Consider the following 26,741-nt stretch of genomic DNA (forward strand, 5'->3'; position numbering starts at 1 on the left):
GTTTTCTTAGAAATTACTTTTCACACAGCAAGGTCATTGCTTTTGAAAACTGAAAGGCTTTGAGAGCACAATAAAAATCTTTTTGTTATTATTTTTTTTTCTTCCAATACGAAATACCCCCATCCTTTTATTTCTCTCAAATGTTCTCTTACCAAACACCATTCTTTCCATTGAATGTTTTCAGGTCATGCCATTCTCTGGAACTGTGTTTCCACCGCATCTGTGCTGCCCACATGAGGAAAACCAGGGCTGATGGGGGGTGTGCAGCAGTGCCAGGTGATGACAGTGCCCCAGAGCCAGCAAGGCTGGGCTGGAGCACACTCAGCCAGCAGAGGACACGCTGCAGGGCATCCCTTAGCACAGGATAAACTCATGTGACAGCATTTAGGGTAGGCAGCCCTCTGGGTTTGCCTCACGGGGAGTTGGGTTTATTATTCCATGACTGAAATTTGATGTAATATTGCATGCGTGCCAACATGTGTGTGCTACCCCACGTGTGTGATCCAAATGGTGTGGCCAAACTGTTAAAGCAATTCCTCCTTCCTTCGTTAGCTCCTTCTGTTAAAGCCACTAAAAATGCCTGTGCCTTCACAGAGGAGCTAACAACCTCCATGTGCTGCATAGCAGATGGTGCAGTAATGGTGGGGGCGTATTTTACAATAACCCTTTTCCACATGGGGAAATCGAGGCATTGAGAAGTCTCTTTCTGATGGCTGAGTGTCAGGGGCAGAGAAAAACTACAGGGGTGCAGGAGATGGAGAAGCAGTGCCCTGAGTTTTAGGGGCTGAGCTCATCCTGCCACACTGCAGCCTCTCAGCTTTGATCAGTGGACACTCCCAAGGTCAGGAAGAGTTTATTCTTAATATATTATTAAGAGCAATTTCCATAACACAACCTGGACTGCTCATGTTGAGATCCCCCTCTAGCAGTCCCTAAAAGCTGTAGGAACCCCATGGGCAAGCACCTCCTGTTTTAATCACCGTGGCAGATGCCTGCAGCTAAGTGGGATCAAAATAACACCCAGAGAGGGGTCTGAGCACCATCCCACAGCTGATCAGTGCAGAACCCCAGCCATGCAAGGTCCTCAGCATCACTGGGGGTTCCTGGTGGTAATGGGTGCTGAATTCTTCAGGAGCTGTTGTGGTTTAGCCCCAGTGGGGACACACAGCTGCTCACTCACTCAGCAGCATGCGGGAGGAGGTTGGAAGGGTAAAAGTCCTCCCAAAGGCCACAGCACTTTTGTATGAATCTTGCCTCAGATAATTCTGTAAGAAAATACATTTGTAAATGCCAAAAACTCCCAATGGGCTCCCTACAGGGAGGCAAGGGAGCCAGCTCAGCTCCCAAGTTCTGCCTCGTGAGTAGCTGTGCTAATAATAGCCACTGAAATGAGATCAAACCACAGGACAGTGACAATAACAGCTCAGATGCTTCACAAGAGCTGAATGACTTGTGCACCACACCTTTTGCAAAGGCTGGCTATGAATGGCACAGGAGGAACTCTTTAATGCTGATCCCTCCTGAAAATCTGGGCTTGGGAACAAATGCTAAGCCCCTGGGATAGCTGACCCTCCACTCTTGCAGAGTGTTAGCATTGATTATCACAGACTTGAATGCTGAACTTTAAGGCAGGACACAACTGAGCAGCCAGCCCAGAAGTGAGATGTCACCAGTGCCTCCAGTTGGGAGTTAAGTAGTGATAGTGACATCAAACATTAATTTATCTCTGCAGTTTTGGTTGCTTTCTCCTACACCAGAGATATTACTTAGGAGGAGCTATGTAAACTCACATGAACTCAAACAGGGCGTGCAGTGATGGGGGAGAATATGTCAAATATTGTGCTATTTTGGCCCCAACGCTGCACCAATGCTGATTTTATTTCACATTTTCACATGTCTCCATCACCACATACCCTATACCTGAGCAGTACCCAGTGTGATCCTGTGGCCACATTTCTCTTCACAGAGAAAAGCAAGGCACAACTTCCCAAGGATTTTCTGGGAATCATAGTGAGGAACCTCAGAGAAAGAAAAAACAATTTTTATCTCATTTGCTGTGTCTGTGTTTGTGCCAAAATAGAATGCAATAGGGAGATTGTTTACCCAGAGTGATGGTGTTTTGTTTCCTTGGCCTGTCAGGGCCAGGTGTGTGTGCACATTGTGGGTCAGCAGACAGTGACAGAATTCTGGGCAGTTGAGTTTAGTTGGGTGCTTGTGCTGATTCAGTGTAATATAGTATAGAATAATACAGTATAATAAAGTAATTAATTACCCTTCTGATTTCAGTGCAGTCAGACGCATCATTCCTCTCCTCGCTGGGGTTGCTCTGCATTTCCTATAAGATCCAGCATATCCAGGTGCTGGGATGGGCATTTCCTATAAGATCCAGCAGATTCAGGTGCTGGGATGGGCTCTCCCATCCCCTGGCTCTGGGCTGTGGCCCTGCCTGTGCACTTCCCTCTGAGAGCTTCTGTCCTTAACTCTGTGGCTGCTTTGAGTGAACTGTGGAGGAAAAGCCACCCCTCTGAACATGCTGCATCTATCCCCATTCTCCCCCCTTGGACATCCTTTGGGACCCTGTCCCTGTCCCCTTTGCTCATCCCCTAACCAGGGTGAAGCATCAGCCCGGAGAGCGACTCGGGGATGGCAAAATCTCTTCCCTCACCATGTCATTCCTGTGCTGGGGACATGCTGGGGACCCATCACTCCTCTCTGCTGGCTGCCAGGGGAGGAGGATGGAGCTGTCCCCCGCAGGACACGCTGTCCCAGGCAGTGCTGCAGCCATTCCAGCAGCACGGCTGGAGGAGCCGCCTCTGAACCGGCAGCCAGGGGAGGATGTGCTGCAGTCATAAAAATTCCACCGAGAGAAATCAATAGAGGGAGGAGGAGAGTGAGAGGGAGGGATGGCAAAGTCAGACTTTCTTCATCTCTGCACACAAAAGAGAGGGAGGCACTGGGGGTCGTGCGGGTTCAGCAGCAGTGACAGGGACCAAAAGTCACCCCAGGAGCAGGTGACTGACTGCAGCATGCACTGGTGGGACTGGATCCGGGTCTGCTTCAGACAGCTGCTGAGTGCCAGACTTGTTCCTGCATGGCATTAATTAGCACCTTCTCAGGCAGGCTGAAAAGGAGTTTAAGGAGCAAACTGAGCTGCAGCAGCGAGCAGCAGAGTGGTGGGCTAATGGTGTGGGCTACTGCCAGTCCAACCCAGGCAGGAGCTGCCTCTCAGATCTGCCAGTTATCCAAAGCTAGGACACGCTCTCTTACCAAAACTGGAGGTCCTTATTATAGTGGAAAATCTCTTTTCTGTCAGTGAAAGACTCAGGACTTTTAACTGGTTTCACTCAGAGCTTGGACCATGCAGCCCCAGCTTTCTTTTCTAATCTTCAGTAAGGGGTATCCACCCAAGGACCCAGAGTGCTCTGAGTTTTCAGATAAACCCTTTTCAGTCCTGTAGCAAGGGGTGGATTGCCACTAGATTTATTTACATTTTTATAAGCATTTGACATTTTTATAAACATTTTTTTTTAGCACAGCACTACCATTGCTCTCTGTACAAATGAAGTGTGTGGAACAGGGCTGGGCTGTACCCCAGTAAATAACAGAAAGAGCTGTCTGCTTGCCTTCCCTGCCCAGCTGGGGAGCAGCTTTCCCTGCCTGTGATTGAAAGGGAGAGCTGAACTTAAGGTTGGATTCAGTCATTGCCCACATTGCCCCTTCATGCCTGTGCTTAAAATGAGTATTGAGCTGTCTGCCAAGAGGAAGCTCAGGTCTTGTTTGTATGGTCCTGGTTTTCCAGGCAAGGGCCAGGCTCAGCCCAGCAGTGAACACAGAGTCTTTGGCTCTTCCTAAGTCATGGTATAGAGTGCTGTGAGGGCTAATTAATTACTTTATTACACTTTATTATCCTATACATCTGAAAGTGTATCTGCCAAGCACTCAACCCTGCACACACTGCACTGAGTCTGGTGACTGTCACTCAACAGTCCCAACACACACACACACACCTGGCCCTGACAGGCCAAGGAAACAAAACTCCACCCCTGTGGGTAAACAATCTCCATGTTGCATTCTACTTTTGCACGAACACAGGCACAGAAAATGATAAGAATTCTGTTTTCTTTCTCTGAGGTTCAGAGAATGTGAATCCCAGAAATATTCTTGGGAAGAATTGTGCCTTGCTTTTCTCTGTGAAGGGAAATGTGGGGCTACACCATGGATGTCCTGGCTGTGAGCTGCTGGTGAGCCTGGAAAGGTGTCAGAGGCCACCAGCACCTGCTCCCGGACTGAGAACATCAATGTTCTGCCTGCAGAGCAGAGGAGCAGGCTCTGCTTGGCCTGAATCCCTCTCAGAGCATCCCATTCTCCCCTGTCCTCCCCAGGAATACACCATTGACATCTTCTTTGCCCAGACGTGGTACGACCGGCGCCTGCGGTTCAACAGCACGCTCAAGGCTCTGACCCTGAACACCAACATGGTGAGCCGCATCTGGATCCCTGACACCTTCTTCAGGAACTCCAAACGGGCTGATTCCCACTGGATAACCACTCCCAATCAGCTCCTCCGCATCTGGAATGATGGAAAAGTGCTCTACACTCTCAGGTACATCCAGCAGCCTCTGGTCTGATGACAAAGAGATGGTCAAGTGGTTCCCTAAACTAAAATCCTTTAAAATGTTCACTTGGTCAGTCCAGCTGTTTTATTCTGTTAATAGATGTTTGATAGATAAATACAAAGAGAATTTGGCTCTTTGTTCCCATAACTTCTCACTTTCATAAACGGATCTGAAAAGTTGACTAAACAGAAGGGCTTTTTGAAGGTGAAATTTACATGTTTTTCCTCACCTTGAAAATATCCAAACATGTATTTTTGGTTTGGAATGTTCCTGCAAACAGGCTGATCTTCAGCAAATTAGTTCTCAAGGAAGTGAGAATGCCTCTGTCACATTTAGGTGCTGGAACCAAACCATCTTCACCAGCTCAAAATCTCTTTCTCTCTCTCCCCATGTCTCAGGCTGACAATCGAGGCTGAATGTCTGCTCCAGCTGCAGAATTTCCCAATGGACACTCACTCCTGCCCTTTGGTTTTTTCCAGCTGTGAGTATACATATTTCAAAGACAGCTTTAGAAGGCGAGCAGAGAAACCTCAGTGGAGGTTTCTTTTCTGGGGAAGCCACCCTCCCTTTTAGCTACATTTTTTCACCTAATTTCTATGGCACCCTTCCTGAGCCATTACCCTTCATGGCCTGAAGCATCTCCTACTCATGGGCTAGCAGAGATCATCAGGGACAGATTCACAACATCTCTGAGTTTCTCCTTAATTTGGGTGAATGGTTGGAGGAGATTATTTCACTGACCTTCTGGTCACTCCAGACACAACATGGATGTATTTTGGTGGACAAATGGCAGCATCCTGCCTTGCATCTTCTCCCACTCCCTGAGCGAGGTCTGGAAACGTTCTGCTCCAAAGGAGGGTTACTCAGACCTCTCCTCTCAGTCACTACTCATCCAGACTCTTCAGCAGAGAAGGCTTCTGATGTTAATTTTGCAGGGAGCCTTTCTGCACCAAGAGATCCCTGTCCTCGTGCGTGGGTGGGAAATGTGATTTAATCATCTGAGCTCGGGTTCTCCTGCTTCCCCTGCCACTGAAGAGATGCAGCTCAGAGCTCTGAGGTGCTTCAGAAGGAGGCAGCATGCTGAGGAGATCTCATCCCTTCATCTCCCACCACCCCTCATCTTTGCTAATTAGTGCTGCATGCTGTACATGCTTGATAATTAGAAACACACTGTTAGTTAGCTGCCAAGCTCTTACTCCATCCTCCTCCTAGGGACTTTCTCCCAGGTCCCAGCTTCACTGCAGGCTTGTTTCTTTATCAAGAAAGCCAGAGGCAGGAGAAGCTGTGCTGCAGCCTGCAGGGCCAGGTTTTCTTCTCCATGGAGAGTGCATCCCTTCTTTTCCATAGATCAGCTCCCAGGGAGCAGCCAGAGCCATGCTGGCAGCTTTGTATTCCTGGTGTACTCATGGCTGGGATGGCACTCATGAGGTGCCAGCAGCCCCAGGGAGATCAAACCCTGAAAGATTTCAGGCTGGTGGAGTCACAGAACTGCAGAAGAGTCAGGGCTGGAAGGGGCCTTTGGAGATCATCTAGGAACAGCCCCACAGGCAGGCAGCATCACCTAGAGCAGGTTACACAGAAATGCAGCCAGGTGGGGATTGAATCCAGAGTTTTGACTCCAGAATCATGGGAGGGACACACCACAACCTCCCTGAGCACGCTGTTCCATTGCTCTGCCACCCTCAATCGAGTTCTGCCTCAAACCAGCAGAATCCTCTTGGACCAACCCACATCCAGTGCAGTCCTTAGAAAGGCTGTGTTTCTGGCACTGCCTTGTTTCTGGCAGTGCCTTCCCCATCCCCAGGATCTGAAGCAGCTCACGAGGGGAGGTTCCGTCCCTACTCCCATTCCATGTGGGAATGCCTCAGGGAATCTAAACAAAAGGCACCAGAAACACCTGCTGAAGGGTGTTTGCAGAGCAGCTCTGGTGAGATGCCCGTGTTTCTGCAGTCAGGGTGGTGCCCAGGGTGGGGATGGGTGGCACTGTGTTGTCTGATGGCTTTTCCCAGATGGATACCCTCGGGAGGAGATCGTCTATCGCTGGAGGCGCTACTCCATCGAGGTGTCTGACCAGCGCACATGGAGGCTCTACCAGTTCGACTTCACGGGGCTGAGGAACACCTCAGAAGTCCTCAGGACTGGGGCAGGTGAGCCAAGGGGAGGCAGCCCATGCAAACCTTAATGCATTTCATTTTTCCACTGTGCTGTGCTTTGGTGGGAGGTTACAACAGCATGGTTAGAGGAAAAAGCTAAAAATTAAAAGATGGAGCTGCATGTGTGAAGGAACTAAATAATGTGTATCTAAATAATGGAAGCCCTTCAGCTCTTCCTCCTCCTCCTCCTCATAATAGCTCACATCCCCTTTCCTTCCCACAGCCAACTGAGGGAAGCCTCTGGATTGCTGAAGGTGGGCTGAGCTCATACTTTGCAGCCCTCTGAAGCAGCCAGGAGCTTCTCCCACTCTGCAGGAAGCTGCTGCTCTCAACAGTGGCAGCCAGGGTAGAAAGGCAGCACAGACTGGGACAAGAAGTGAAAGTGTCTTGAATGCACCAGTGGCCCTCTGATGTTTGTAATTCTCTTTTTTTTGGTAATTGCTTGCAAGTTCCATCTTAACCCCAGAGCTGTCAGGTGGCTTTTTTCCAATACTCTCTGTGAGAAAAAAGGAAGAGCCACCACTGTAAGTTGCCAAATGAGCAATTAGGATGTGCAGCACCACATGCCTTTTCCAGAGGCAGGAGCAGACTCTCAGTGGAAGTGATTGAAGGACACCTCCTTTGTCACAGCTCAGGTAGATCGTTAGCAAGCCAGGCCATGCAGCCTGCTACAGCCAAAGAGCTTCTATAGAAAAGAAACCCTTGCAGCAATCAGCTGAAGATAAATGCTCTCTGCAGCTCCTTCCCTGAAATTTTTCCAGACTGTGTGCTTTTCACTGTCCTTAGCCAGGCCAGTATAAATGCAGCCTGGTGGCCATATGGACAGCCAGGCAAACAGCCAGTTGGGCAACCACAAAGTCAGCTCCTAAATTAGTCACAAAGGCAGCTAAAGAGCCAGCCATGTAGCCACAGAATCCACTGCCAACAAAACCAGAGAGTCACCAAACCTGCCCAGCCAGCCATGTGAAGTTAACAGTCTGGGCAGCTACAAAACCAGATGGACAGGCACTTAAAGCAACAAAAATCCTCATCAGAAACTCCTAAATTCTGAAACTTTGCTGATTGTTCTGCTTTAGGAAGCCTCGTGTTGTGATGCCAATATCTGTTACTTTTTCCTAGGGGAGTACATGGTGATGACAGTTTCTTTTGACCTGAGCAGACGTATGGGTTACTTTGCCATTCAGACCTACATTCCCTGCATCCTGACTGTTGTTCTTTCCTGGGTTTCCTTCTGGATCAAGAGAGACTCTACGCCAGCCAGGACATCTCTGGGTAAGAGACAGGATGATGCATGTCTGATGCTTGTCAAACCCTGCCAGGCAAGCAGACTGCCAGTGTTGGACTACAAAACCTCCCGAAGCACTTTGCCATTTTCTGGCATTTCTGAGCTTACCAGAGAATATTTCACTCCTTCAGCTTCCTGTGTGTAACATTCCACAGCTCAACTAAATCTCCAGCTGTACTAGTTTGGGCTGCTGGATTACCTCAGGCGAGCACCTCGCTCTTCTCTTATGGCTTCATCTGAAACCCAAGCACAGCCTTTTTTGTGGGAGATCTAGGACTTTTGAACAATTGATTAATATTATTAAGTAGGAGCTGTTTATTGTTTACATTATACATATATTTTTAGATTTTATAAACTACTAAGCACACACTTTTTGATTGGTGCTTTTGTCTTGTTCACTCGTTTTCTGTTTGTATTTCCTGGAGTATATGATTGGTTACAATCTAGGTGTTTTAGTCTTCTGTTATCTAGTTCTTGTGGTCTTGGTATTTGGTTACTCAGCCTCTTCTTTCTTAATTTAGCACAATTTTTGTTCTAATAGTCTTGACGAATTCTTGAGGTTTTGATAAGAAACTTAAAAGTGGCTTGGCTGGTGCACACTTGCAAATACATTGCAATACTTTTCCAAGCTGACAATGGGAAATTCTCATGCACCAAAAGGGGGAGAAAGGGGCTGAGCTGTGGCATTTCAGTGCTGCCCAAAGGGCTCCTGTCACATGCACATTTTCCACATTTCCTCACAACCTCTCAAGGCTTCTGTGCAGGGCTGCTGACAGGAAGGTTGTAGGGTTAATGGGCAAAGTTGCTTGGCTGCACCCACAGGGCCCCAGGCTCTGGCAGGAGCTAGAAGCTCTGTAGGTACAACCTTTTTCTGTCAGTCACCCCACAGGACCCAGGGAGTGACAGCAGCTCTGCCTATTGTTGAGATTTTCTCAGCAAACTGCAGTGTCTCCTTGAGGCAGGAGAAACATTTCTGTTGATTGAATGCAGCTCTGATGGGTGCTGGGGACATCTTTGCAGTGTTCAGTAGGTTTTGGCTGTATCTGCATTTTGCAGCAAGCTGTGATTCCCAGTGCTGTCCTTCCTATCAGCCCCGCTGACTTTGCCTTTAATTGGAGGCAGCATTCCCAGCCCTGCCTGCAGGTCCCTGTGGGGATGGAGGGGAGAGGAGGGGCCATCAGCTATTCAGAGCCCATCCGTGATGGCCATGTCTCCCCACCTCCCTCTCAAAATTAATTACTTCGGTGCTCCTGGAGGGAGGAGGAGGAGGAGGGTGTCATTCCCAATGAAGGTGAGGGTGTGCTGTAGTCTGTGGCTGGTAAAGGAGTGAACAGCAAGAGGAAAATGTGCACAGCTCTAGTGACTGTCTCAAAAACAAAGGCAGGCTTCCCCAGGAGAGGGGCCCCTCTCTATGGGAAGGGACTGCAGCCCATGAAGAATAATGTATTCTCTCCACAGCCCCTCTTGTGCTTTACACAAATCATCCCCAGCACATTTTGAGCCTGCCAGCCTACATCAGGGAGATGTGAACTGGACCAGTTCCACTGGCACTGCAAAAACGTGGGAAGTCACATCACATCTGCTATTGCAAGTACAGCAGGAAAACATGAAAATCTTTTGCCATGCTCACCCCCAGTGTCAGGATCTTTAGCTGGTCACAGTGACCCCAAGAAGAGTTCCAAAGTCTCTTTTCCCAGCCCGGCACTGAAGAAGGAGTCAGGGCTCTTCATTTCTCAGTCTCAAGGTTGTTCATTGTGCCTTATCTATAAAATATTTTCTCCTGCCCTGTTAAGATCTGTCCAGCAGGACAGTTTCAGGCACTCTGCCTGCCCCCAGGGCAGTGTTATGTCTTTGTACTAAAAACTACACGTACAATATTTACAATTACTTTCCAATACCTATCACCTATGTTAGACAGTGAGCTTCTACTCTAAACCAATCTGTGAGTGCCACCATCACAGCAGAAGATGGAGGCCAGGAAGAAAAAGGAGAAAGGCTGGACATGCCCAGTTCCCTCCATCTTGCCCCCTGAACCCCCATACCAAAAACCCCAAAGTCTGCTTTTCCACTCTGTGATAACTTCACTAATATTCTGCCTAAACTGTTGTGGCTTGCTGATCTTCATCTCAGGTTGGTAATTTGCTCCACGGGTCATAATCAATCCCACAGGTGTTTTGGGCTCTGTGCCAGGGTGTCTGAGCCTCCTGGCAGGGCCCTGGCCATCCTGGACAGCCGGAGGGATGTCCTGGGTCCTGACACCCCAGAGCCACTGAGGTGACCTCAGGGAAGTCTGGCAGGTGGATTTAGGTGGGTGCTAGAGAAGGAACAACAGGTGGACTTCCTTATTCTTCCCCACATCCTGAAAATCAGTGGATGAGATCACAGGACCAGCTCCTGTAGCTGATCCTTTGTTGGCTGCTGACACTTCATCTCTGGAAGCAGAAACGTGAGCGCTGCTGCTCCTGCAAAAACGATTCCAAGCTCCACTCATGTCAAAAGAAATTCCTTATCACCTCCTACACACTTGCCCTCTGCATCAAGGGATGGATAGATTGTGAAGAGCTGTCTCTGAAGAATAGCCAGGAGCAGATTGGAAATTTATGAAATCAGACCAAGGCAATAAAGGGAACCTTGTGGTTGGTATCTACTACAGGGCTGCCTGATGAGCAGGGAGCAGAACAGCACTGGCAGATTTTTCAGGACATTTTCCAAAGAGCACAAGGACTCTCAATCCCCAGGTGTAAGAAGACAGGAAAGGAAGGCAAGAGACCAGCATGGATATGCCAGGAGCTTCTGGTCAGACTAAAGGGTGAGAAGGAAATGCACAGGCAGTGGAAGCAGGGCCAGGTATCCTGGAAGGAGTACAGGGACACTGCCAGTTGTATAGGGATGGGGTTAGGGATGCAGGGGATACTAACACAGGCTTCTCCAGGTTTGTCAGCCAGAAAAGGAAAGGTAAAGCAAGTTGAATACAGCTGGCAAACTGGTAAAAAAGGGATGAGAAGGAGGCTGGGGTACTTTTTTGCCTCAGTCTCCACTGGCAGCCTCTCTCCCCACATTGCACAGTGGGTGGATTGCAAGACAGGGACTGGAGCAGCAAAGTCCCTCTCACTGCAAGAGAAGATCAGCTTTGAGACCAACTGAAGAACCTGAACATCCATAAATCTATGAGACCTGACAAGATACATCCCAGTTCATGGCTGATGTGGTTTCCAAGCCACTCTCCATGACCCTTGAAAAGTCATGGTAGTAACCAGAAAAGGGGAAATATTGCACCCATTTCTTCAAAGGGTAGAAAGGAGGGTCCCAGGAACTACAGACCTGTCAGCCTCCCCTCTATGCCTGGGAAGATTGTGGACCCTTCTAGAAGCTGTGCGGAGGCACATGGAGGACAGGAGGTGTGAGGGCAAGCCCTGCCAGACCAACCCAGCCTCATGCAGAGTCTGAGTTTCCTGCTCATTTACCAGTCCACACTGATGGTCTGTGTGATACTGTGTGACAGTGTTCACAGGGTGTCCGGTTTTCTCGGCTGTTTGAGGGCCTGGAAAGGCCGAGGTGGCCTTGGGGCACCGCGTATCGAAGGACGAGAAGAGGCTTCAGTTCTTCTTTCGGTTTTTATGTTTATTAATTGTTTATCTAAAAGATGTTCTTTCAGCCAAACAGAGATCTGCTCAGCAGTCAGCCATGAGCACACTGTGCCGTCCTCCGGACCGCCACGTATCTTTATACCCATTGTTACGTGTACAATATTTATCATTTCTCCCCAATACCATTTATTCTTATAACTCGGTGCACTCTCAGTAATAACCAATCCGAAAGTGCCACCATCACCACAGAAGATGGAGGAGAAGAAGAAGAAGAAGGAGGACAGGACACACCCCAATTCCTCCATCTTACTTCTCTAAACCCCCCTGTACATAAATCCTAAACCTGTGTCTCACCCTCTAATTAGCTAATCTCTTCGCCATTCACCCCGGTGAAGTCCTCTTATCTTCATACAGGTGTCGTCTCCCGTGTAGGGTCAAAGTCCTGCCACCAGACACTTCTGGAACATTCCAGGACTCCCGGGCCCCCAAGGGTGGTCTCGGAGGCCCGGCATCTCAGGACCCAGATCCTGAGATCCCACAACAGGGGTTTTCAGATGAGGGAAGAGATGAGGATTTGACTCCATATTTCAGAAGGCTTGATTTATTATTTTATGATATATATTACATTAGAACTATACTAAAAGAATAGAAGAAAAGGTTCTCCTCAGAAGGCTAGCTAAGCTGAGAATAGAAAGGAATGAATAACAAAGGCAGCTGTCCCAGACTCTCTGTCTGAGCCAGCTGACTGTGATTGGCCATTAATTACAAACAAGTACATGAGACCAATCACAGATGCACCTGTTGCATTCCACAGCAGCAGATAATCATTGTTTACATTTTGTTCCTGAGGCCTCTCAGCTTCTCAGGAGGAAAAAATCCTAAGGAAAGGATTTTCATTAAAAGATGTCTGCGACAATACTGAGTTTTGAACATCATTCTTTCTCAAAGAGCACTGTCAGAGGGTTCCTCAAGACCAGAGCCTGGCTGAGCAGAGCCAGAATGGGACCAGACAACACAGCAGATGGGAAACGGGGCTGTTCTGAGGGGTGGATGTGTGTAGAAGACAGATGTGCTCATCGTCAGTACTCAGCCAGCTGTTTTCTCTCTCAGGTATCACGACTGTGCTCACCATGACCACCCTGAGCACCATCTCCCGCAAGCACCTGCCCCGTGTTTCCTACATCACTGCCATGGACCTCTTCGTCTCCGTGTGCTTCATCTTCGTCTTTGCTGCTCTCATGGAGTACGCCACGCTCAACTACCTGGTGGGGAACAAGAAACCCCTGGAGCACAGCCACAGGAAAGCCAGGCTGGTAGGTCACAGCGGCCAGCAGAGCTGGATGCTGCTACAGCCCCAAGCTATTTAAAAATGTCCTTCCTGAGCCTGCACTGGAAACTGCTGATGTGGTTTAGGGCCTGACCCATACTGAGTTCACCCAGTGGGTCTAAGGGGTGAGACACAGCCAGAAAAAGCAGCTGAGGCTCCCTTAAAACAAGGAAGCCCCTGTCAGAGCCAGGTATGCTGTGCCCTCTTCAGAATTGCTGGAGAGTTCATCAGAACAGTTTAGAATGACTCACATGACTGAATGGAAATGACACTTTAAAACACCTGTATCAGTTTGATCTGTGGATTACAGAGGTATCTCAGGTCACAGAGATGCAGAAACTGACTTTTCTTTGTGTTTTCCCCTGAGTGTGAGGATAGTGAGCCCATGGTGGTCATCATCCTCTTCATCCTCATCCTCTATCATGAGATCTGCCCTAGCTCGTACTAGGCAGGTACTTCTGGCACATGAACTGAAAGAGGTCTCTGACCTGGGGCAGAACTGAAACAGAAAAAGACATATCTCTTCTGGGCCAGGCTCATTTCCCAGCATATCCCCCATACCCCTGATATCCCATCCTCATATCCTAGGGTGGACAGAGCTCTTTCATGAGGCTCAAGATGGGCCAGGAGGAGTCACACACAGCCTTTCCCTAGCTCTTCTCCAGTACCAGGCAGCAACCAGCAGACACATCTGTGCTGTGTGCTGTATCTTCAGAGACAGCTGAGCTCAGGGAAATGAGGGAAGAGGCCAGAACAGATCGAACAGGTCGTGTTCCTGCAGTGACTATTACTGGCACAGATGGGCAATCAGTGCAATCAGACCTTTGCTGAGTAGGGCTGTGCCCTGGGGTGCCAGGGAGAACACTCACAGTCATGCAGGGAGCTGCCAGCTCCCCAAACGCGGTGATTCACAGCCAGGTGCATAAACTGGGGATGATCAGTCATCCCCCTCCACTGAACTGCACCCTTGGTGATCTGATCTGTTGCCAGATGGGTGGGGATTGATGTCCAGGACACATTTTGCTGCCTTTTCCTCCCGTTTAACCTGCCTGTCCCCCCACAGCCACCTGCGGGCGCACAGGTGATGCCAACCTTCACCGCCATCAACATCAACCACATCATGCACTGGCCCCCGGAGATGGAGGAGGATGAGGATGACGAGCCCGGCTCCCCGTGCCTGGAGGGGAAGGAGTGTGAGAGGTTCTTCTGCTGCATCGAGGACTGTCAGACGGGGATGTGGCGGGAGGGCCGGGTGCGCATCCACATATCCCGCCTGGACTCCTACTCCCGCGTCTTCTTCCCCACCGCCTTCCTGCTCTTCAACATCGTCTACTGGATTGCCTATCTGTATCTCTAGCCCTCCTTTGTGCTCAGCTGGAACGGGCAGGGCACCAGCGAGAGGGGCTTCTCGAGGAGCATAGAGAACAGCATCTCTCCTGTTGTAGTCAGCTGTCAGTCTGAGCACCCCGACCTGGTGATTCCTTCTCCCTGCTCTGTCATCTCTTCTGAGAAGAACCAAACAGCTTTTTTTTTTTAGCCTTCTAACATATCTTTTTAGAGAATCTACCCTTCCCCAGACAGCCCTCTCTCCAACACCACCAGCATTGTACTCCTTGTAAAATTACCCAAAATTTCCATCTCAAGCATTAGGGATTTTGTCAAAAAAAACCCTTAATGCATTTCATTTTTCCATCCAGTCCTACTCTGAAATTTCAAGGCAAGTGATGGCAAATGGAGTTTTCTGCATAGTTATTAAGACTGCAAAGGAAATAAAATACATCTTACGACTTCTGCACCACTTCCACCAGAGCAGACTTTGTGGGGTGCCAGAAGCTCAGAAAGGTCAGGAGGAAATAGTGTGGCCAAGGACAGCAGTGCAGCTCTCCCACAGTAGCTGGGCTTGGCTGAAACGTTCTGGGCCTGCCCAGACATCTGATGGTGGCACTGACGAGGATGGAGTTGCTGCAAGCCTCCCCCAGCTCCCCACAGAGCATCTCTGAAGCATTCATTCCTCACGGATCACTCCAGGACACCCTCCCACTGAGGCACTGCTCATTCCCACCCCACGGGAATGGAAAGCATTTCCAAGCTGGAAGGGCCCACCTGCCTTGCTGGAGCAGGCTCTTCAGGGCCCACGGTGACATTTCTGATGTGTGACCAGGACTCAGAGCAGGCTCTGCAGTTGGGCATAGCCAAAAGAGGGGGGAAGTCCTTGTGAGAAGGGCCAGAAGAAGCCTCCTGAGCCTGTAGTGAGGTAGTTCTCTCTGGGCTGTGAATCACAGAGGGGCAGTGCTGTCCTGGCAGTGACACTCGCTGGTGCCATCAGATCTGTGCTGGCTGCTCGGTGCCAACCTGAGGAAGGGGTATAGGAAAGGGAACACACAGCTTCCAGTGCATTCCTGCTGCTCAGATGTGTTCCCTTCTTTATTTTATTTTTTTCATAATTGCATAAAACAAGAGTTTTCACTCTAACTGGATGGCTCCTCCCAGTTGCCATCATCACTTGGCCTGTTTCCTCATAAAATCAGGAAATGGAGTGAGTTGTCCTTGATGGATTTTAAGAAGGACAAGCGTAGTGAGATGGTCCCATCTTAAAGAGATGGAGAAATGCATTACACAGTTTCAGCTGGGGAGAAACTGCATAATAAAGAAGAGGAAACTGAGGCCCAAGGTTCATAATGTGTCAACTGGCTGCCTCCCCATTTACACCAGCTGCTGATGTGGCCCACAGCATGATTGTGAGAAGCAGTGGGCCATTAATAGTTACTTACTGTGTAAATTAGAAACAAAAAGATCTTTTTTTAAAAAACAGCATGTTTTAGAAAAAAATTAGGACTTAAAAGGCTTGTCAGGAAAAGGAAGCCGGCATGGCTGCAGAGGAAAAGTTAGGAAAGGCTGGCTCACAGGACAGCTAACAGGGGCAGGAGGTTTTATATATTCTTGGAGAGCAATTTGGTCTGGTTTAAAGACGGATTTTGACACTGTTAAATTTGATCTGAATAATGAAGTGTCATGTTTAATTCATTCACAAATGCAGCCTTACCTGGGTTCCAGATGAACAGCTAGAGCATCTTATTAAGTATACAATAGTACAACACTCAGCTAAGTATAACCTAATGGGGTCAGACCAGCAGAGCTCTGAAAGGGGAAATTGTGCCTGTCTAACCTGTTACAGTTCTTTTAAAATACCAAGGAAGAGATAAAGGTTACTCAGAAGCATAATTTGCTTAGCTACTCCGACAGCTTTTGAAAGGGAGGAAAGAAATTGTGGCGGGCGGTTCTAACTGAGGAAATTGATTTAGCAAAAGAATTATTAAGGAGGTTCTAATTAGAGGAAATTAACTGAGGAGAGGGGGGAAAAAAAGAATTGTTAAGGAGGCTCTAATTAGAGGAAATTAATGTTTTAGAGAGAAAGACACAGAGAGGGAGAAGTCTAAGAAAAGAATCAAAACAACTTGCAGACAAGGGAAGCTGCTGGGTGACAGTGCCGACTCCCAGCCAAGCTGGATGATGTTCTGCTCCCAGTAGCAAAGCGTTATTAGATGTAGCAACAGAAAAACCTCCTATGACTCAGCCCTACACCGCCAGGGAGCTGGATTAAACAGGGTCCTGTGATCTCTTTGGGGAGCCAAAAGGAAAGAGCATCCTGGATTGGAAGTGGCTCACACGGCAGGCTCTGAGTGAAGCACGTCCTCACATTTGGGCAGGCAGCTGTCGGGGCTGTGTGGGAGGGGACGCCCCGGTGGCAAACCAGGGTCTGTGCCAGATCCCTCCCCAACAGGATGGTGCCTTGAACGGTGTTCAGGCACTGGAGGCTGCGCTGAGCACAGGGAGCAAAGTGGGGAAGGGAAAAATTAACAGCCCTGTGCGACAGAGCCCGAACAGCTGCAATTTGCTGTGGCTTCGAAGCTCTTGGTGAACACAAATGATTGTCATGGGCACTGGAGAACAGAGCTCAGCCCTGAGAGCAGCAACTTGTTGAAATTAGACCTTTTACAAAATCAGCCAGGAGAGAAACGGGGTGTACAAAAACCTAAGAGGACAAAGTAGACTTGAAAGATTGTAAGATTTCACCAAAAAAAGATAAAGCCAACATACACCTAGGTAATTGAACCAATGATGGAGGATTTGACAGAGGAAAATAGTCTAGCGTGGGCTGGAGCACAAGGAAGCTGATTACTAAGGCTGGGGAAGGAGGAGGGAGGGGGCTTTTTGGCTTAGGGAAGTCTGTGCCCATCATCCATAGCACAATAAATAAAGGCATGCACAAATTCAATCATGTTTTTAATTTTCTATAGTATCAAAAAAAAAAGGGAAAAAAAAAAAAGGAACGCTAAGAAAAGCCAAAAAGAAAAATCTGCCATTCTTTTGGAATGACTTTGCAAGGCTCCAGTTTCCTTCTAGAATGGATTTTTCCAGCTATCAGGAGGGAACTCAGGGCACAGAGACATCCAGTAGCTGTGAGCTGCCCTGCTCTGCATGGCTCTGGGAGTCTCTCTGTGCCCTCCTAGGCTGGCATTAGACACAGACCAAACCCTTCCCTCACCTACTGCCTCCCCTTCCCAGGGAGCAGCCAGTCCCATTCCCACCCCTGCCATGGAAGACAAACACACCCAGGGCAGCAGGACCAGGGCAGTGACTGCCCCTCTTTGCTGGGCATAGTGAGGCCACTCCTCAGCTCCTCAGGTCAGTTTTGGAAGGTCTGGAGCACAAGCCTGATGAGGGGATATCTTGGTTCAGAAAGACAGGAGTCTGCTAAGGAAGGCAGAAGCCCCCCCTGAAAGGGAGAATGTAAACCCCCTCCCTCCAAATTGCTATAAATTTTAAATTAAGGGGCTCTCAGGCAAAAATATGGGAGCAGGAAATAACAGTTCTTTAATAGGGAAGAAAATAAAAGGATAAAATAAACAATGCAGTACACTAGAACAACACTGACAGAGTCAGAACCCAGCCTGACACCCTGTGGGTCAGGGTGTTGGCAGCAGTCCCATTGGAATTGTGGCTGCAGCCCTCCTGCAGTGTCAGAGGTGGTTCTGTTTCAGCAGGGATCCTGTAGTCTCTTCCTCTGAAATTCCAGGGGAAAAGGCAGCTGCTGTTCCTCTGGGGAACCCAGTGGAGAAGCCGTGCTGGTGTTCCAGAGTCTCCAGATTATATCCAGGTAGGAATGCTTGGCTCCTCCCTCTGGGCTCACATCTCCCAGTGGGATGCTGTAGTTCTTATCAGCCATGCAGTGACATTCAATAGTCTGTTATCAGCAGATGCCCCCTCCCAGGGAGGAGTGGGTGTGGAAGAGATAAGGAAAACTGCCCAATGAACAGAAGACAGCTGCCATACAGATGGCAAACAATTCATTTTGCTTGGCAATCCAGGACAGGGGAAGCTGAGGGAGCTGGGGGGCCCAGCCTGGAGAAAAGGAGGCTCAGGAGAGACCTTACTGCTCTCTACAGCTCCCTGGCAGGAGGGTGTGATGAGGGGTGGGTCAGTCACTTCTCCCAGATAACAAGAAACAGGATAAGAGAAAACATACTCTGGTTGTGCCAGGGCAGGTTTAGGTTGGATACTGGGGAAAAATTCTTCATTGGAAGGGTGGTCAGGCTGTGGAACAGGCTGCCCAGGAAAGTGGTGGAGTCACTGTTCGTGGAGGTGTTTAAAAGATGTGGAGATGTGGCACCTGGGGAGATGGTTTAATGGAGCTCTTGGCAGTGTTAGATTTACATTTGGACACAATGATCATAAAAGGTCTTTTCCAACCTAAGTGATTCTGTGATTCTATCACTCTACTAGCCTCATACCTAATGATGGGGACTGGAAATTATGATCTCAGCATTCATGTCTTGTGGCCTTTCTTTGGAATATAAAAGGAAATCAGGAAGAAGGTTGATTTTTCATTTCTCTGCCTCCAGTTCCTATTCTTCCCCTCCAAATTATGCCACATAAGGAACCATTTTTAGCCTGTGTGCTCTTCAGGACAGGGATTCTGTTACTGTGTATTTGTACAGGGGCTGGCACTCTGGGGCTTTGTCCTTAACTAAGATTTCTGGATGCTTCTTATTATACATAATAAACTACATTATACACTGCCCATCCTTACCACTGTCTATGTTGTCCCCTTGCCCCCTCCTGATGGGGTTACTGGAGCTGGTTAACTTATTTATTTCCAGAGAAAACTATCTTGTTGGAAAGTAGGGGGAAATGTCACTGATGTTTTTGATGGGTGGTGGATATTTTTGGATTTGTTGTTTTGCTTTAAGAAAGGCAGAAGTTGCTTCAAGTCAGCATTGCTCAGGAGCAGTCTCAGTCACTCAAAGACATTCTTTGTAAAGCAGGAGAAGGCCTTGCTTGTCCCCCTCACTCTGTTGCCATTGTAAATAAAATAACTGATGTTTCCCCCAGTGTCTTGGGGTGGAGGGGCTTTGGCAGCAATATTTGGTGGAGTTTATTTCAGCCTTTCTATATTTCCATTCATGCTGGTGACTTTTGGAGCAATCACAACCCAAAGGACAACCCCAGCTCTGGAGGAGGCCTCACCCAACAGCCACCCTCCTGTCCCTGGGCCCACACAGCCACGTCTGTGTCACTTTACCCTTTTAATCATTTCATCCCTTTCTTGCCCACTTTTGAGTGCCATGGGAGGTGTTGTTATTTACCACTGAGGCACAGGGAGGGAAGGTGATGCTTTCTGGGTGCCCTGGGGCAGAGACCCCAAAAATGAGCGCCTCCACCTCTCCCTGGCACACTGTGCATCCCTCCAGGATTTAGCACTTCCCAAAATGTTAAAAACATGAGGTCATGAACGGGGAGGGAAGGGGAGAAGGGAAAGTTATATTAAGTCGTTACTTTTTATATTCCTAATATACATTCATTATAATTTGTCTTCCCCTTAATGACTCAGATTTGTAGGCCTTGGGAAGATTGAATTTAAGGAGAATGAGAGTGGCCAAAAATGTTCCAAACTATGTGCCTCAGAGTAAGGAGGGAGACACAAACACTCCTGCCTGCATGGGATGGGATGGGATGGGATGGGATGGGATGGGATGGGATGGGATGGGATGGGATGGGATGGGATGGGATGGGATGGGATGGGATGGGATGGGATGGGAGCTGCCTCCCCTCATGGAGAAATGGCCCCATCACCCAACAGAACCTCTGGCAGCCCACGAAGGGCAGGAGGCACCTGCTGTGAAAGGCTGAGGTAGGACACACCTTGCTCCCAGTGTTGCCATCAGAGTGGGTGAGGAAACCCAGGAACCCAGGGGAAATGCATCATTGCCTGCAGAACTCCAATTAAAAAAAAAAAAGGAAAAAGTTATTTCTTCCTTTTTTTTTTTTTTTAAGGATTGTGCATGAGAAAATTGACTCAATTTTCTCTCTGAAGGACTCTCAGGTCTTTCAGGTTGGTTTGTTGTTGTTGTTGATGCTTGACACTATTTTACCCCTCTCTACTTGTTTTTTCCCCTTCTACCCACATCTTCCAGAAAAAGTAAATAATAGAATCTGGGCCCTCTCTGTCCCAGCCACACTTCTGGCACCATCTGAGCCTCGGTGAGAGTCAGAACAATGCAGGATGGAGGAGAGCTGGGAAGCCTCAATAGCTGCTCTGAGCAGGTCGGCATAGCAACATCTCCAGGGAGAGCGCTCCATGGGGTAATTTCCATTCCCTTTAAAGCCCACTTGGGCTGCTGGAGTGGTATAAAAGGGACTCAGAAAAAGCCTGTTAATTAGGATTAGCAGCTTCAGGAGCATCAAGCCACAGTGCTCTGAGCTGAGCCATTTATCTGAGAGAACTCAAGGCTCTTGACTGCCTCCTTCACAAGGCACAGCATACAACTTGGAAATCAGATGGCAGAGCCATCTTTGAGGGAAGGGCCCCACCCTGGCTGCTGAGTGGCTCTGCAGCCCCTCTCCTGTGTGCACACCACCCTTTGCTGGGCTCAGGAGGCACGGACCCATCTCATCAACACAAGCTGCACGGGGTGTGAAACCCACAGAGGGTGTGAAACCCACAGGGCACATGCTGGGTGCCCCTGGGTGAGGTTTTCGGATGATTCATGTGCCATGGATGTCTGAAGAGCCCCAAGAGAAAGCAGCCACCGTGGACAGGAGGTGTCACCATGCTCTTTCATGGACTCCTTGGAAAAACAAGGCAGGGGCATTTTCACCGCTCCTGGGATATGACTTTTATTCAGCTGCCATAAGGTTCCTGCCTTTCATCATTCTGCTGCATGAGAGGCCCAAGGAAGGTGATAAGTCTGTAAAACTGAAACCCATCTTTGCAGCAGCCTGTGTCACACACATGGGCAAAAATAAGGCTGCAGGGAGAGGTTGAGTCACTGCCAGGCTGCCATTGGGCTGATTTGCATCTCTGGAGTGTTACTGACCCTGACAAACCTCCTCGGGAACTTTTTCTGCCACCTCCCCTTGCCAAATGTGTGGTGAAACACAGATGTCTCCCTCGCATTATTCTGCTTCTCTGGGTGCTTTCACCTCCTCAGGGTAAAACACTACCTGAATCAGAGATGAGCTGCAGGCAGAGCTGCCCATCTGGGACTGGAGTACAAGTTTCCTGGTATAGATCACTCTTCCTGGAGAAATAACTTTAGGTCTGGTCAAAAAATACCCATGGCAGCAATTCAGTCCTTCACACTGCAATCTGGTTTTCAAGATCAGAAAGGAAAAAGTCCTTTGCCATATTGACTGCTGGGCCAGGATCAGGCAGCTCTGAAAGGCAGAATTTTAAGGCATTTTAAGGCAGAAAGGGGCCTATAGCCTCCTCCCATTCTAGCCACAGAAACTCCCAATAACCTCAAAGAATATATATATATAGCAGCAGAATCTCACCAGGCCAGAAAAACAGGGAATCCCTGCCCAAGAGTTTAATGTCAGCACCTTGAAAATGCTCAGTGTCTGCTGTGGTCCTTGCCATGAGTACATTCCATGAGGAACATCCTTCATCTTCTGTCCACATCTCTGCATCCAGCAGAGATCAGGAGCTCAGGGAAGGAAGTCAAGACAATGTGTGAGAAGGAAAAGCTGTAGTAAAGATTTTTAGTCAGCCAGAACTGTCACACCTCAAAATAACAGGTACGATAACAATTCTAGGTGACTGAACGTCTGAGTAAGATCATACATTGGCTAAAAAGGTAGAAACACAGAACTGAAGAATAGTTTGGGTTAGGAAGAATCTTTCAATTCAATCTAGTCCAACCTCCCTGCAATGAGCAGGGAAATGTCCATCTACATCAGGTTGCTCAGAGCCTCAGAACCTGACCTTGGATGTTCTCAGAGATGGGGCTTCTACCTGAGCAGCCCATGCCAGGTTTTCACCACTCTCATTATAAAAAAGAATTGTCCTTGTGTCCAGTCTGAACTCACCATCTTTGAGTTTAAAACCATTACTCCTTGTCCCATTTTGGCGCTGAACCAAAGAGCAAAAGGAGCTGCACAGCCCCTGTGCCCCCTCTGCCCAGCACCACTGGGATATTAAAGCCTAACAGCTGAGTGTTAGAACATGCTGAGTTCATTCAGGCATTTCTCATTAGTTTCCCATGACTTCTCAATATCCTGCCTCTCAATGTATTCATCTGGCAGCAAATTAGAGATGAGGGAACGGCGTCTCTCCCTAAGTCATCCAGAGAACACAAAATGAAGCAAAATCATAACAGACAGGGAAACTTCTTGTGAGTCATCATCTTCCCTCCTTCCCCTCTCCCTTTTCAGCACTGCTAATAGCCCCAGGATTGCTCCATGAGCCTGGAACCAGAAGGTACCATTCCTGCTCTTTTTTAGCTTTCATTTCACATAAGAGAAGGAAGAAAGCAGCAATTGGATCTTTGTGTCTCTATTTCAGACATCCTGTACATGCTCTGCTGAGATTGATGGCCCAGTTATGCCAAATCTATGACATAAATTCACTGTCCCTTTCCCACCGTGCCCAATAAGATCTTACCCACCCACCATCCCCAAAAAAAGGAACACCAGACCAACAAAAGAAACAAACCCAAACAAATGGATTCATCAAAGAGAGCACCAGAGCTGTTGTGATCAGTGCACAACAATCCAGGGGTGCTGCACATAAAAGGAAGGAAAATGGTCTCATGTCTGTAGAACAAAGAAAATGCTTTTGTCAAATCCTCAGATCCATGTGTTCAAACTGCAAGGCAATTTCAGTGGCATTGGTTTTTCTGTATCCTACCACATATTTCAAATTATAGCTTGATCATCAACTTTCACTGCTCAAAAAGAAAGATAAAAACTTGCTCTAGGCTGCTGTATTTTAAAGAACCATTTCTGATTTCTTTGGCCAAATTTTCAGAACAAATGCATTTGTCCTTGAGATACTTTCTATTTGATCTGCATTGATATTCACAAAGTAACCCACTTCTCCCTGGCTGAAGGGACTGAAATGTTTGCTCCAGAGACTTTAGATAAGCCATTAATAAATGCTGCTGGGTTTAGGGGTGATAGGGTCACCATGCCTTGTGGACCTATAGGTGGCCAACATTCCTGCAGTGTTTAGGACCTGAATTCAAATTCACTACCAGTGTATTTGTATATATTAGGGGAAAACTTGGGCAGGTTGAAACCACCCCCACCTTTCATTAGCTAAAGCAATAGAAATAGATAGCTTGGAACTCTTGGAATCCAAAAGTGCAGGAAACTGGGTCCACAAACACCATCCCACCTGTGAAAAGGGGGATGGAGAGAAGGGAGGTGTAGGAAGGGAACACCATGAACTCAGCTCATCCCTGGTGTGTCTGCCACCTCCTTTCTGCTCTGTGACTCCCTACACTGAGGCTGCTGCCCTTGCAAACTGGAAAATCTGTACTAAGTGATGTGCAAACCCCATCCCAACACACAGGAGGCTGCTCACCCTGTTTGTGCCCTAAGCCACATCCACACACAAAACCCCTTTCTGACACCAAGACCTCTTTCACCTGCTGATTGTCCCAGCTCCTCTCCAGAGGGGTTGGTATTTCTGCTGTTTTTTGAAAATACCAAGCCAAGAGGAGAGACCTGGAGTGCTGGAGCTCTGGAGTGTATGGACCATGCTGGCTTTTACCATCTTGGGCCAGGCTCTCCAGGAGCAGTGTCCCAAGGGAGCAGAAATCCATTTGGCTGATCCATGAGTTTGCAGGAAGAAGGGAGAAAAGCAGGATGTGACTTTAGAAGAGGTTATACTCCAAAAGCAGAAGAGGTTTTAACTCAGGTGAGTCACCTGACCTCACATGTAGTTCATGACTTTGGATGGAACAAGCACAGAGAAGAAAATAAAAAAAAAAAAAAAAAAGAAAGAAAAAATTTCCAAAAATAATATAGATTTTCAGCCACCTAAAAATGCATCGGAACAGAAACAACTTCTCACTGTGATCAGCTTCTAGAGCAAAGCCAGAGCTCTCCTCAGAAGACCAGGCTCTTTGTTGGTGGCCTAAAACAGCCTCTGTGAGGATAAAGCACAAGGACCTCACTTTCAAGCAATTAAAAAGCCTCCTGACCCCAGGCCACCCACAGCAGCTTGCTGTGACACTTCCCAGACCCAGCCTGGCCCTACACGGCCCCACTGCATGGAGACAGGTGAAAATTGTCTCCTTCCCCAGAAATCCTGCTGCTCTCCCTCACTGGGCCCCAGAAAATTACATTATAGCCATGCTGCACTCAGATGACCCCCAAGGGGTGAAGAGGAAATAAATAGACAGAAACACTTTGCTTTTCCTCCATGCAATCCAGGGCAGCCAGGACACAGCCAGGCTCTTCCTGCACCCTGAAATGGGAGAGGGTGCCTGGCAGGACCCTCATCTCCTCATCTCAGGGATGGCTTATTGCATGGGCAGATTATTCTAGTGCAAATTTTATCTTAGCTAAAACTGGAAAAAGTAATCAAGGCAAATGCAACAGCTCAGAAGGAATCAGAGTAGGATTAGACATTTATATGAATAAGAATAGCTTCTGCACTTTGACTTGCTGTGATAAAAATAATAAGAACATCAGTTTTCACGCTCCAGGGCAGAAAAAATGATCTCTGAACAAGGTGTTAGGAAGAAATTTCCTCTCACCACAGTGGCCCTCAACTGCCCAGGCCACAGAACAGAATCTAGGGGTGTGTGGAGACAGACCTAGCTGGAAGGCCCTGGGCTTGCTCAGGAGCATGAGATGGGTGCAGTTATTAGAAATAAATGAAGCAAGGCCATCACTCCGGTTATCAGAAATAAATGAAGCAAGGCCATCACTCCCCTTCCCTCTTTGCATTTCCTTGCTAAACCCCACTCCACCCCAAATGAAGACCAGGTTGTGCACTGGATTCCAGGGATCTCCTCACATTCTCTGGTGTTTCTCTGCAGAGATGGATCAGTGCCACCCCTCACCTCCTCCTCCCAGGCTGAGCCTTTAAGTGGTAATGGCCTGAGCTGATTAATAAACTGGCTTGAGACTGCTGATCTCTTTGCACCATTAAACCTTTCCCCAGCGACTCCTCATTAATCCCTCCCAAAGTCCTCCTAGATGAGGCTGTTGTTAGCACCATCAATCCTTTTTAAGGCCTCAGTTTGCAGAGGAAAGGAGCAGGGGAGTGCGGGAAAGGGTGCATTTGTCAGGGGAGCCGTCTGTTCCCGGGGCTGCAGAGAGCTCAGTGCCTGCTCCCAGGTGAGGAGCAGCACACAGCATCCACCACAGGGCAGGACAGCCTGCTCCAGGCACCTGGGGGATTCAGGAAGGCCAGGAGAAATACCTGGCATTTATTTTCCTTAATTGCAGTGCCTTTGGTTGGGGGCAGAAGGTTCCACCACACCTGGTCAATGATGAATTCCTGCTGGTATCTGCAGAGATGCTCTCAAATAAACAGGGCTGGGACAGCAACCACCCACAGCACTGCTGCTGTAGGCCTGAGCAATCCTCCTTGTCTTAGCTCCTCTTTCTAATTATTAAAGCAGCCACATCTTCAGCCAGAAGACTTGATTTGCCATAATGACTCTGGAAAGTGGAATTTTGTGGGAAATGCATGTATTTTATGATTGGCTTTTCGCAAATGTTAAAATTAATATTATATGTGTTGTGTTAGAAAGTAATGCTGTATTAATTCTCTTAAGTAGTGTGTTAAATACAGTTTTAGGTTATAACATAATGTTGAAATAGAAACTATGCTGTTTTAAAGAAAGGACTCACAGTGAGATAGCAGCCACAGGACACCCAAATCTTTCAGAGAAAGAGAATTTATTGCTCTCTTATCACAAGAAACAAACTTCTTTCCGCCTCGAAGGCACTGTTAGGATTCAGAGTAAGAAGCTGACACTGACCAGACAGAATCCTGTGTTTGAATGGAATTTTTGCATCATGCATGAGGTGTATGAATATGCAACAGGCTGTTGTTTTTAAGGGTTAATCCTCTGTTAACATGGGTCCCTTTTCGGGCTCGTACTGCCCAGAAAGAGGCACCTGGATGTCTGTAACTCTTTGTTTCTATTGTCTCATATTGTCCTAATTACAATTTGTCCAAATTATTATTATTCTAATTGTATTACTATTTTTATAACCATTTTATTACTATTAAACTTCTAAAATTTTAAAAACAAGTGATTGGCGTTTTTCACAAATTTCAACCACCCAGTCCACAGCCCCCTGCCACTTTCAGCCTTTTCCCTCACTGTCAGCACACTAGCCCTGATTGTCTTTCCTTAGCTCTTCCAGAACTTTCTCACATCCTTAAACCTCATTACTTTGAGCCATGCTTAGAGGCTTGGAAGGAGGATGGTGGCACTAGAGGTGCTGAACTGTCCCCACCAC

The 26,741-nt window shown here is 48.0% G+C and overlaps 1 protein-coding gene across 1 annotated transcript in view; it reads left to right on the forward strand.

Moving 5' to 3' along the window:
* The window catches only part of LOC135447908 (gamma-aminobutyric acid receptor subunit gamma-4), a 42,862-nt gene extending 23,812 nt beyond the window's left edge, over window positions 1-19,050 (forward strand). The window contains exons 4-9 of the mRNA XM_064713114.1: window positions 4,383-4,603; window positions 5,015-5,097; window positions 6,626-6,763; window positions 7,889-8,041; window positions 12,752-12,954; window positions 14,032-19,050. Of these exons, the coding sequence (XP_064569184.1) occupies window positions 4,383-4,603; window positions 5,015-5,097; window positions 6,626-6,763; window positions 7,889-8,041; window positions 12,752-12,954; window positions 14,032-14,325 (1,092 nt within the window). The 3' untranslated portion in view covers window positions 14,326-19,050. The remainder of the gene's footprint in view (window positions 1-4,382; window positions 4,604-5,014; window positions 5,098-6,625; window positions 6,764-7,888; window positions 8,042-12,751; window positions 12,955-14,031) is intronic.
* Window positions 19,051-26,741: the final 7,691 nt, after the last annotated feature.

The sequence above is a fragment of the Zonotrichia leucophrys genome, chromosome 4A, assembly GCF_028769735.1.
Source record: "Zonotrichia leucophrys gambelii isolate GWCS_2022_RI chromosome 4A, RI_Zleu_2.0, whole genome shotgun sequence".
NCBI lineage: Eukaryota > Metazoa > Chordata > Aves > Passeriformes > Passerellidae > Zonotrichia > Zonotrichia leucophrys.